This window comes from Chiloscyllium punctatum, chromosome 10 (genome assembly GCF_047496795.1).
Source record: "Chiloscyllium punctatum isolate Juve2018m chromosome 10, sChiPun1.3, whole genome shotgun sequence".
Taxonomy (NCBI): Eukaryota; Metazoa; Chordata; class Chondrichthyes; order Orectolobiformes; family Hemiscylliidae; genus Chiloscyllium; species Chiloscyllium punctatum.
The window spans coordinates 52,344,366-52,357,864 of NC_092748.1; the positions used below are offsets into that span (position 1 = coordinate 52,344,366).

Below are 13,499 nucleotides of genomic sequence, written 5' to 3' on the forward strand. Positions count from 1 at the left end.
TCAGCACAGCTGTATCGGTGATTGCAGAACCAGTCTTTAATAAAAATTACCACCAGCAGCTCCCCATGGGAATGGCTGGATAAACCCTGGTCTTAGTTACACTGAATCTATGCAGGTCCTTTTATATGCTCAATGTTCAATGTGGACACCTGTGCAAAATGGGTGCATAGAGTTCATTTGCCAAACATGGGAATGATAGAAAAACTGTAAGCATCACACGCAAAACAAGAGCTCCTGGAAGTACTGGTCACAGACTACTGCCATCATTTACCAGCAGAGATTAGAGTATTTCCCAAAATCAAACAGCATTTGACATAAGGACAACTTCAAATCATCCATCGTCCAATGGTCTGGCAAAAAGAGCAGTGCAAACTTTGAAGGTAGGCTTAAAGTAACAAGTTTACAGCTTTACTTGGTACAAAACTGTCTGGTTCCAATTTCATTATCAATCCACCCCTCATTGGAACTACAGGGATAATGGAAAGTAGCCACAGGGGTGAAGGTTCTGCACCCGGTTAAATCTGATCTTCCCAGACTTGGTGGGCTTGGGGTCTTTTAAGTAACATCAGGGATGCCAGTGATAGACATAAGCCCCCTCTCAGCAAGAGACAGTTTACTTCAGTGGACAAAGTTTGATGCTAAAACCATGGAAATGGTCTGCATGGTTAGGCAGTATGGTCAATGCAAGGTACAAAGCTCATCTAGTTGAGGTGGTCCATAACAATCATGAGACAACACGAAAGCAGTAAACTTACAAATGGGGCAGGAGCAAAACATACCCGGTCCCTCAGAACTGGCTGAAAGGCTACTAGAACTAGAGGGCTCTCCCCCTACATCTAGCATTAAAGAATTCTTGGAGTCTGAAATGGACACAACAGATGTCATAGGCTCAACATCTTTACTGCTTAAAAAGAGGATGAATTTGTTGAGATGCTCTTCTGAGGCATGAGAGGTAGTCTATAGTCCGTATCCAAGGCAGAGTCGGAAGAACCACACCCAGTGTGAAAATGCCCCAGAAGAGGCTACAAGAAAAAGAATAGGTCTACTTCCCCAGAGCTACAGGAGTAGGGATATAGTTATTATACTGAAGTCAGTCATGTGCTTCTCATAATATGAGTTCTGAGCTTTTGATGGCTGTTAACTTGGTCCAATCAGGAAAATAAAGAAGTGTCATAAATTCTGTTCATGCCAAGAGCTGGCTCGGAGGAAGCTGGACCAGTGTCAAATACTATGCATGAGTAAATAAAGGGTGACATGGTGACAGGATACCAGCTTCTGCTGAGTTATTTCAGTCCGCCTTTAGATAAGACTAAAACAAACTATGTGCTAGGAATGTAAATAAAAGAACAGAAAAAAAAGCTCATTTGGTTTAGGCTGGGCAAAAAGAGAATGAAGACAAACGAATTGCTGGAAAAGCTCAGCAGGTCTGGCAGCATCTATGGAGAGAAATCAGAGTTAACGCTTCAAGTTGAGTGACCCTTGCTCAGAACTTGTGTAGTGAGTCAAAATAATGGCCAATTTAATCTAACAAATATGAAAGGAAAATCTTTGCATAATTACTCCAAAGACTGTCTTTTCAATGATGAAATGATAGGTCAATTGCACTACATAATGTTGTAGTTATTTGGACAGTGTTTAATTGTCTTTTAATTGTACTTACTGCTGTACTGCCAGATGTATTTGAAGCTTGGAAACAGTCATTTTATTTTAAAATACTTCACCATTTAAAAGAATGAAACTTCCTTTGCTGTATAGTTAAAGTACACCAAATTTGCTCAGAGAACTATTCAGCAATTTTAAAAGATTAAGTATATTCAAATACTGCAAGTGCATTGGTAATTTAAAGTATTTATTTGCCAAGTCAAATCATAACTTGGGTCCAGTACTTGCCAACTTTAAATAAAAGCTTTCTTAATATGAAAGTTATAATGTAAAAATCTGAGACTTTCGTGTTGAGTTTTATTATGGTAAAACCTGGGATAGAAATAGCTTTTATTCTCCCTACTACAGTACAAAATTGGCACAATGGCCAATTCTAGGAATCACCAGCCTGCCCCTTGAACATTTAAAAAAACATCGATTTCAATATAGGATTATGTAATTTATATTGGGACAAAGTACAATTGAGGAGTCCATAGTCTGATTTACACCACCTTAGAAAAATTGGATCACAATTAGTGGAGTAGAACAGGATTTGTTTTGTTCAGGATCCTTTCAAAATCGGTTGCTGTTGTTCCAGGAGAAGGAATGCTGCCTTGATCCCTCTCTAGTCCAAATAATGTTAGTGAAATCAAAGTCCAATTTTGAAATAACCTTGATCCTCCTGGTTCATTCTATGCACACATCTGAAAATGGGCCATAACCAATTATATCCTGTTTGTATAGAAATAAACCAAATTGAAACATTACATCAGTAACTTATAAAACCTAGTTGGTTAGACAGCTATCAAAAACAATAACTAATGGAAGTTTTGAATTTGATTTAAAATTAAGGGTGCTCTGCAAATTTAATTCTACTCAATTTACATGACACAAATTATTTCAGTACATGATCAATGCAAATAATTCAACTTCTTGAGCAAATAGTTTTAATCTGAGCACTAATGGTTGACATCAAGATTTTGTCAACACTTCCACACATTCTATATAGAGGAACACACCCATAGTTATCAAAAACTTCACCAACAGACAGCAAAAAGTGATAATGTTAAGTATCTTCAAAATTGTATGCATTTCTCATTAACCTGAGATGTATCGTAATAGATGAGAAGATGAGAATCCCTACAGTATGGAAACAGGCTCTTTGGCCCAAGTCCACGCCGACCCTCCAAAGAGTAACTCACCCAGACCCATTCCCCTACCCTAGGTTAACCCCTGACTAATGAACCTGACACTATGGGCAATTTAGCATGGCCCATTCACCTGACCTGCTAATCTTTGGGAGGAAACCCACACAGACACCAGGAGAATGTACAAACTTCATATATCCCTGGTGCTGTGAGGCAGCAATGCCAACCACTGAACCACTGTGCCGCCCAAGTGAACCAATTTCAACATGAGTTTTAAAATACATTAACCTAATTCATTCTGCACTGCCCTGTACTTAAGCAAAATCAAAATTAGCATGTTGAATGTGATGCTGAATGACCAAAATTGAATTTACTTTCATGTGAACTTTACATTAGTAAAACATTTAAAGAATGCACTGGATTACTATAAATTTAATAATGGAAAATCTACATCTGCATTACAAAACTATTTCCATGTTTCATTTTTATTTGAATGCTGCAGTTCATAAACATTCACTGGTGTGAATATAACATTTCGCAACCTAAACAGTTTCCATCTACAATGCTAACTTGGTATATTCAAGAATTTGAAGGTGCTCTTGCCAAGGACAGAAGCCAAATAAAAATGATGTTTACTAAAATTAATTTTATTGATTCTCTACAAATGAATGTGTTCCCACAATGTGTATATATATCTTAATGTGGATACTGACAACTGTTTGTTTCATCCAGTGTGCTAACAGGTACTACTCAATCACAATTTACATATTTATAGTGGGTTTTACTTACTGTGTAATTCAATCACGATACTGTGAAATTGAGCCATTCAAAAAGTAATCAAACCAAAAGGTTTCATAATTAAGCTTTATTATGTTTGGTACAAGTTATTGACGATAACAAAGCTAACAGATACAATTCAAACTCTAAAGGCTGGGAAAGCAGAGGTTACATGGATTAAAGTAAGTTTCTTCAATCTATTACTAAAATTCCCATCTTAAACACTTCAATCAATATCTGTCAAAGTCTTCTCTTGCTGCCTATTCCCAGAAAATAAAAAAAACTGCTCAGTTACTAGCAAAGGTCACGAGTGGAAGTCACTGTGTACTGTCAAGTAGCCAGTCAGTCAGCTGATGTGTCAGGTCAATTGTCCCCACTCTGCAGAAACAAAAACATTTTATAAAAAGTGCTGTGAAAATGTTAAAGGCATCTGTTAACAAGGAATAAAAGTCTGCAGGTATAGTACAAACTATATTCCACAAAATTCCCTGATAAGAACTGCAACTAGAGAACTTATTGTTTAATCTATAGATCTGAAACATTTTAAAATGTGATTGATACTATATTGGGGTTCCAAATAAGGCTTTGGGCTGTTCATTTCACCAGTCCTTTGCCCCAGGAAACAACTGTTGAAAGCAAATAATATTTTCCCTAATTTAACTCTGGGTATATTCATGTACAGAAAAAGTTGGATTGCCATTTTTATATTTGTATTCAAAATAAGAGTTAAAAAGACACTAAAGAAAAGGACAGTGTTCTTAAATGTGGTAAAACTTTATTGTAGGTTATATCATGTGTTTTCAAATAAAAATTTCGAAAAGCAATTAAAAATATAAAATTAATCCTACAAACATAGATGTTGGAAGAAAACCTAAGCATTCTTTCAACCCATAAACTTTAAATAGAAAGTTGAGATATAATTCAGCTTTAAAATTAACCTACTAGGCAATAAGGATACTTATTGTGCTTATACAAAATACCATGAGATTACAGATGGAAAATAAAGGATAAATCTCCCCCTTGCCTTGAAGTAACTGGGAAATGAATTAATATAAACTCAATTGATGCTTTTTGGAAGAACTCTGGTACAGAGACTGAGCTAATTGACTAGAGTACAACCTTAAATACTGAAGAATTCATTATTATTTTTAATACAGTATTTAAGACTTTAGTAGAAGTAATCACCATAATGCCAAAATTATGGTAAACTTTGCAGCAGTGTGAATTTAAAAAAGATCCAGTTTAAAATGCTACCCAAAAGACAAAAACATCACTAAGTTATTACCAGGTTGCCAAAAATAACTACCACTGAATGACGAACAAATACTGTTACAGAAAATTTTCTATAAACTAAACATTCACATTTCCACATAATCTGAAGTTTATCCTTAATTGCAAATTAATAATTTTGCTGACAGGACATTTTGGCAGAGTGAAGAGACACTTAATTCTTAAAACCCATAAATCAAATTAATGAAATTGTTTGAATAAGATACACATTTAATAATTTCTTTAAAATTCAAATTGACCTCAGTGATATAATGGTAGATACTGGAAAAAAAACACAAACTATTTTCGGGTTCAACTGCAGCAAATAAGAACTTCCAAAGAATCAAATGTGCAAAGCAGAAATTTTGTTGCATTACTCCAAAAAATGCCAAGACCATTTTAAAAAGTACACCCCTACAACAAACCAGCATTAAGTCCTTCTGTCATACACTCAATCTTAATCATAAAGCAAATCTAGTGCCTTTCACCACCAAACTGGAGAGTTGCTTTAAGCTGTTTACAAAAGTCTGTCAGACATATTGGCTCAATGCTATTTTCTTTAATCCAATTTGTCTGGCTAAATGTCAACTAGATTAACAGGCATGAACAAAATAAGTGTTATTTGGTTAAATAATGGAGAAGCAGATAACGCCAACTATTAATGCCCAAAACTACAACTTGCAACATGAGAGCAGACATGTGGTTAAATACAAAAATCCAAAATGGTGCTGGCCAAGCTGCACCACTTCACCCTCAGCTTTGTGGAAATGGCATCTCACTGACTGGCTAATCATTGTGTGACGCAGATTGTGGTATTTGAGATTCAAACAAAACTTATCACAAAAGTCCATTTCAATCTAAGAATTTTTAAAACATCATTCATTATTTGCCTGTCTCCCTCTCTAGCACTGAAAATTAATTACAAAAATGGAATCTCAGACTTTCAGGTTTTAATTATTTAAGATATTGCGAATGTAATTCTCAAATTTTGCTTTTACATTTTTTTGTTTTCTCTTAATCAATCTTTGTTTCCCTTGCTTAACTTAAGAGATAATCAAAGCATCCAGTCTAACTTGCACTTCCTTCTCATTCCTTGTGATGTTCTGTTCACAATCCTTCAGACTCATTAGTTGAGATAGTTTCTGACTCAGTCCGTTTGTGCGCCCAATGCCCAATTTTGATCAACAGTGTTATTAGCTTATTTGTTCAGTAAATTGCTATATAAAGCTGATTTAACTGAACACACACAGGCAAATCTGACCAACAGCAGCAAATTATGGTCCACTGTATCATGCAGTCCCATAATCAAGGTGAAAAGAAGCTTACCTTAGCACAATCTTTTGTGCAACATCTTAGTGTGTTCGTTGCCGCTTATGTGACTCTTCTCTTGGAGGATCAGCTAGCATTACCTTGAGCTTGATACCGTTAACAACCTTTCCATGTAAAGTATCCAAGGCGTTAGTAGCACTGTGTCTTTCAGCATATTTAACATAGCCAATGTTACGTCCTGGTACCAAATATACTTCAATCAGGTTTCCAAAACGACTAGGAGAAAACATTGATATGTTAAAGAAAACAAACCTAAATTTGAGAACATCAAATCATGACTAACTATGCAGATGACTTTCTTTTGCACACACAAATCAGTTTATTACTAGACTAAGATTATTCGTTTATTATTTAACAAAGTTTGCAACATTCAAATGAAATGTCTGCAGCAAAAGGAACTTCACCATAAATGAAAACTAGAAAATCCCAGATTGCAAACAGAATGAACAGGCTAAGAGATTAATTCATGCATCGTAGATAAGACAAGTAACAAAGAAAACACTGATCATTCATTTGGTGAAATGATTAATTAATGTTTAAAATCAGTACTGGTAATTTTAACCATATATAGTTTTCTCAGGAAGTTGCAGGAGAAGAAAGATGTAATTTTCCTCATCAAACCTCCACAACTCAATCCCAATTTTTGCTCCCCAAACTTTATTATTGTTGCTAGTTAGTCTTAAAATACTTTACACATTTGACCTTCTAGAGCACTGTTCCACAATTTCAACTTTTCGTGAACAAATTCACCATGAATTCATTTTCAAACTGAGGAGTCCTCTTGTTCTCAATTTCTCCTGAGGGAAAGAACCATGCCCTGCTTACCCCTTCATCATAGTTACTCAATACCATTCAAAACATCAACTGGATAACTTTTTCCAAGTCCAGAATAATATTCCAGAAATTAAGAGTCTGATACAATATTCTGAATTATGTTTATCAGTAACCAAACTGAGGTACTTTTAAATATGTATCTAAAATCTCAATTTTGTTCATCTCCTCCTAAGTATTTCCCAATTACACTACATTTGATCATTTTACCCTCTCATTGTTTTATTAAGCCACACCTCCCATCGTTCCATCTGTCAACTAGTATACCTTTTCTTCAATGTTCTGCTCTTCTTCACAATTCACTACACTTTCTAATTTAATACCATTTGATGGCACAGAGGCATAGTGGTTAGCACTGCTGCCTTACAGTGCCAGAGACCTGGGTTCAATTCCCACCTCGGGCAACTGTCTGTGCGGACTTTGCATATTCTCCCAGTATCCGAGTGGGTTTCCTCCGGGTGCTCCGGTTTCCTCCCACAGTCCAAAGATATGAAGGTTAGGTGAATTGGCCATGCTAAATTGCTCGCAGTGTTAGGTGAAGGGGTAAATGTAGGGGTCTGGGTGGGTTGCTCTTTGGAGGGTCGGTGTGGACTTGTTGGGCCAAAGGACCTGTTTCCACACTGTAAGAAACCTAATCTAATCTTAAAAAAAAACATTTGTAAAAGGAAAGGAATAAGAAATCTGAACATTGCTATTCTGATTCTTTTAGGCTAACAGAGCTAAAAACAAGAGCAGAAATGAGACAATACACAGAAAATGCTGAAAAACTTCAGCAAGTCAGGCAGCGTCTTCTTCAGGAGGGTAATACTCAACTCAAAATATTAATTCTTTCTCTATCCATATTCACTGCCAGACCAGCTGAGTTTCTTGAACTTTGCTGTGCTCCTTTCAGATTTCCAGAACCTGCAGTATTTCGGTTTTATACAAGCGCGCTCAAGCAATGTTAATGCATTTCAAAAGTCAAACAATAGTTCCTTACCAAAACAGATCCTCCAGTATATCAAGGGGTAGGACAGTTGGGTTGAAGACCACAAATAATCTCTCTCTGACAGTACTATCAGAAGGAGCAAAGTTTTGAGGTGCAGGTAAAGAAAAGCCAACCTGCAACCGCGACATCTGTGTACTACTGCTACCTCCATGTCCCTGCAACAAATGTAAGTCACATTATAGTTTTGTCTTTTAAAATTCTATTTATGAGTATGGTAAATCATATTAATTGTGCAATTAAGTAAAATATATAATTAACCTGCAGTATATACACTACTTGCAACATTGAAACGTTTGGATGCACAAATTTCTGCATCCCAAAAATTAAGGGAATAAATTCCTCCTGTCAATCTAGGCCCCACTACTTAAATGATCCACATTTTAAAACATTAGTTCTTTACATCAGCCAAAAAATGACACCTATTGTCCATCCATATTAATGCAAATCATAAAGCAGTCAATTACAATGTCTTAAGTGCTCAGTTTGTGTCAGGAAGAAACAGCTGTTCAGATTCTATTCAGACATGCAAAATTAATATAATGCTAAATCACCCAAGAATGTGCTTGTCAATTAGTTATGTTGTTTATGTTAAGGGTTTAACAGTAACTCTGAAGTCAAAGTCAAAAGCGCAGGCAACATCTAGTTAGGATACTTCAGATGTGGGAAAGCTAAAGTTATGCTTGTATCCGTTTGCACTTTATGTACAAAAATCAGACGCAGTTCGTGCCAATAAATAATGGGATTGCTAATTTACCATTTTGATCTGGAGTTTTATATAAATCACATTAAAAAGGAGAGTTGTGTTCAACCAACTTTACTAAGTTGATGGAGTCCTCTGATCAGGTAGTTCTGTTGGTGTAGAGCGAATTTCAAAAGTTGTTAGATAAAGTACCACATGATAGACTTGTTACCAAATATGAAACTCATGGAACTTATAGGACAAGATCGAAGGAATATAAAATTGACTCAGGATCCAAATGGTGAAGAGTGTTGTCCATCAAACTGGAGGCAGTTGTGAAGAATTGGCCCCCTAGAGGGAACAGTGGAACCACAGCTCTTTCTAATGTATCATAACGATCTGGATTTGGTGCACAATTTTAAAACTACAGTCACATGAAATATGGCGAAGAGTCAAGGGAATAAAACAGATTTTAGAAGGTGGTAGACAGACTGGTTAAATAGGAAGCCAACTGGCAAATGGAAGTGTGAAGTAATCCATTAAGAATGAGAATAAACAATTTGACTAAATTGTACAATTTTAAAAAAGACAAAAGACAATCGGGGTATTCACACATCTATGAAGGTGGTAGGACAAGTTGAGAAGATGCCAAATAGGTTATATGGAAATCTTAGCTTTATAAATAAAGAAGCAGAGTAGAAAACCAAGCCTCGGGCATCGGTCTGTGTGGAGTTTGCACATTCTCCCAGTGTCTGCGTGGGTTTCCTCCGGGTGCTCCGGTTTCCTCCCACAGTCCAAAGATGTGCAGGTCAGGTGAATTGGCCATGCTAAATTGCCCACAGTGTTAGATGCATTAGTCAGACGGAAATGAGACTGAGTGCGTTACTCTTCGGAGGGTCAGCACGGACTTGATGGACTGAAGGGCCTGTTTCAACACTGTAGGGAATCTAATCTAATTGCTCTCAAGCCTTTTAAATTGATGAGGAGGGAGGGGTCAGGGTACACAGGCATGCGTGGCAAAATAATACAGTAGCGTTGCAGAGCATCTAAATTGATACTGGTATACCAATTGGATAGAATTAGGCATGGTATATAAGCCTATAAAAACAGCAAGTGGGGTCAAAAGAAGAATAAAAAAAGGAGCCAACATTAATGGCACAAATAGTTTTAGCGGGAATGATTGTATAGCCAATAGGGATACACGATTACAAGGAGATCAATGGGAACTAGATATTCAGAGGTATGTGACATTTCAAAAGGGTAGACATGAGGGTAAGGCTGGTAGGATCACTTTGTTAGTAGGAGATGAAGCAAGAACAATAGTAAAAAATGAACTAGAATCGGATGCATATAGCCCGTATGGTTGGGAATACGAAATAACAAGGGAAAGACAACATGGGTAGAAGTAGCCTGTTGACCCCCTAACAGTAGCTGTTCTGTAGGGCAGACGATAAATCAGGACATAAGTGGGGCATGTAAAAAAGCAGACTAATCATGGGTGATTTTGATCGTGTACATTAAGGAAAATCAAACTGGCAGAGGTATACATGAAGAATTCAGAATGCATTCAAGACAGTTTCCTGGAACAATAGGTTATGGATCCAACCAGGGGTGAGGCTATTTGGATCTAATGTGTTACAAGGCAGGTTTACTCAATGCTTTCAGTAAAAGATCCCGTCACGACTGTACATGGCAGAATTTAGCATTCAGATTGAGAATGAGAAACTCGGATCAGAACTATGCTAAAACTTAAATAATGGTTATTATACAGAGATGAGGACAGAATTAGCAAAAGTGAACTGAGATAAGTCTATCAGAACAGACAATTGAGGAACATTAGTGCACACCTTTAAAAAAAAAGTCCTGACACAACAAAGATACATGCTACTGAGGAATAAGACTAAGGGTAGAAACAGATTATGGTTAACCAATTTGATATCAAATCCAAAGAAACACACATCTTCTGGCAAGAATTAGTGGTAAACTAGTGCTTTGGTGAGCGGGGTTTGAGAGGAGAAGCAAAAAGAAAACACTTAGTATTTTTCCTCAATTCATTAAACTATGAAAAGTAATAGGCCTAAAAGCTTATGGCCCCAGGATCTGGTGCATTTTATTCTATGATTTTAAAGAAGTGGCAACAGAGGTTGTGGACGCGTTGGCAGTAAACTTCCAAGAATCCTTAGACTCTGGAAAAGACCCAGACAATTAGAAAACTGCCAATATAACATCCTTATTCAAAAGAGGTAGACAAAAAAACAAAAGCTAACTATAGGCCAGTTAGCTTAATGTTGGTCATTGAGAAAATGTTACAAAGGATGTACTAGCAGAACATTTACAAATGCATAATCAAAATCAAGGTGCGTTAATATGGCTTCATGAAGGGGAAATCATGCCTGATAAATTAGTTAGTGTTCTTTGAGGTAACAAGCAGGCTAGATGAAGTGATCCAGTAGATATAATATATTTGGATTTCCAAAGGCCATAACATATAGCATTACTATTCAAGATAAGATCCCATGGCATTGTTGGTAGTACATGCTCGGGACCAGCTGCTTTGAGGAAATCAGAATTTTGCAGTTTTCAGAATTAATGTAGCGCCCCCTGTAGGTTGCAGGGTAGCAACCCCTAAATCAGACATAAATACTGTACTGCAGCAAAAACGTATGAATATGCACACTAACTGGAATAAATAAAGACTAGAAATACTACCACACTTTATTTATAAAGTAGTGGACTGATAAATGAAATACATCGACCATAAATATTCAACATTTTATTTCCATAAAAATATTACAAGAAAAACATTTGGGAAAACTTAAACGTACAAAGCTTATTTATAGAGTTATATATTCAAATTCATGAAATACATCAACTATAAATATTCAACATTTTATTTCCATAAATAACATTCCAATAAAAACCATTCAGTAAAACTTAAGCGTACACAGCTTTAGCACTATAGCAGGTGGCAGTGTTAAAAGGTTTCTTCAAGTGTCATCTGTCTCATTAACATAGGTTTCTGTCTTAGCAATCTCTCTGAGTAAATTGCCATAATCTCTTGCTCACTGATAAATGAACATTGTTCAAGGCCAGCAATTAACTGATCACACATTTTCACCATATCGTCAATGGGGACTTTTTCAACTGTGTTCACTAACTCATCATCGTCATCATCACTACTATCCTCACACTTATCTGTATAGAAAGTGTATTTAAAACCATTTCTACAATATTCCCATCACTCAAGGAATGCATGACAGGCCCATCATTGTCAACGTCCAGCATTTCTTCGATGTCAGCTTCATGTAATTTATTTACACTTTCTTCTGAAAAGTTTTGTGCACAAATAACAAGGCTTACTATCATCTTCTTCTCTTCAGTGAGATGAAATCCTTCAAACCCTTCATCTACAGGTTCATTTACAAGAAACATTGTTGTAGACCAGAGTCTGTGCCAAGCATTTGTTAATGTTGCTTTATCAACATCTTTCCAAGTATTAGCAACTGCGCAAATGGCATCCTTAAGACTAAACTCTTTCAGGAAGTCTTAAATTACTACCTCTCTAACTGCAGCAAGCATACGGTTTAAAAAGTAGGTCTTTATACTTGCTCTTCATGGAGTGTAAAATTCCTTGGTCACAAGGCTGTAATACCGATGTCACATTAGGGGGCAAATAAATGCCAAAAACGTCACTTTTCACTAGCTGTTCGGAAAAGGGGACGTGCGGAGCAGCTGTCAAGGAACAATAAAATTTTACACTTTCTTCTAGTCCAGTTTGTCTGCAATGAGCTCTTGCCGCTGGTACAAAGTATTTACTGAGCCAGTCAGAAAAAATTTCTCTGGTTACCCATGCTTTCTTGTTTGCATAATAATGCACAGGCAAATTGTGCATAACTTTAAGACATCTTGGATGCTTGCTTTTCCCAATCACTGCCAATTTCACCTTGTGTGCCTGCAGCATTGACACACCCAAGAATAGTTAATCTGTCCTTAGTTTCATTAAAACCTGTTGGTGCTCTCTCATTAGCCGTTGCTAATGTTTTTCTCGGGACATAGTGCCAGCAGAGAGCTGTTTCATCAGCATTGTAAATTTGTTTCAGGTATTTCACACCATTACACTTCTTGAACTTCTGCAGCCAACCTTCTAAATATTGACATGTGCCTTTAATGTTCAGTTCTTTATGATATTTTGTAACTTGTTTCATGACCATCAAACCAGTCCGTGGCATACGTTCACTTCTTCATTATCTAATCCACTCCATCAACATACGATTAAGATCTTCATTTTTTGCCCTATGCAGTGTTTTTCTATTTTCCATTAATTCATGGTCATCACTGTCACCATAAAACTTCAGTAACTTGTCTTTCGGTTTCTTCAAATCATAGACAGTGGTAGTTCTGACACCATATTCTTCAGTGAGACGCCGCACAGCCACACCATGATCAAGCTTCTGCAATAACTCTACTTTCTGCATTATTGATAATGACAGATGCTTCCTTTTCTTTATATCATTGTAAGCCATGGATGTACCTGCATCTCTTTTGGACATTTTCACTCTAAAATTAAACAATTTAGCACAGTAAAAACAACACATCACTAACGCCTCAGAGTGCTGGGCCTGCCGCCATGTGGGTCGAGATGGCGTGGCCTTTGCCCGCCAAGGAAACCCCGTGATGTTATACAGACATGGTTGACACAGCACGCTCCATGAAAACCTTCAGTTTTCTGAGCTTTTCAGTTTTTGGATGCTCAGATAAAGGGATATGTACCTGTATATCAATATAGATAGAGGTTTGGCCAACTAATAGATGACAATTTGGATAAAGAAGGTAGACT

General features: G+C 36.7%; 1 protein-coding gene across 1 annotated transcript in view; it reads right to left on the reverse strand.

Moving 5' to 3' along the window:
- Positions 1 to 3,639: 3,639 nt before the first annotated feature.
- The window catches only part of rbm45 (RNA binding motif protein 45), a 35,301-nt gene continuing 25,441 nt past the window's right edge, over positions 3,640 to 13,499 (reverse strand). The window contains exons 8-10 of the mRNA XM_072579129.1: positions 7,975 to 8,138; positions 6,162 to 6,380; positions 3,640 to 3,944 (exon numbers count right to left, since the gene is read on the reverse strand). Coding sequence (XP_072435230.1) covers positions 6,188 to 6,380; positions 7,975 to 8,138 — 357 coding nt within the window. The 3' untranslated portion in view covers positions 3,640 to 3,944; positions 6,162 to 6,187. The remainder of the gene's footprint in view (positions 3,945 to 6,161; positions 6,381 to 7,974; positions 8,139 to 13,499) is intronic.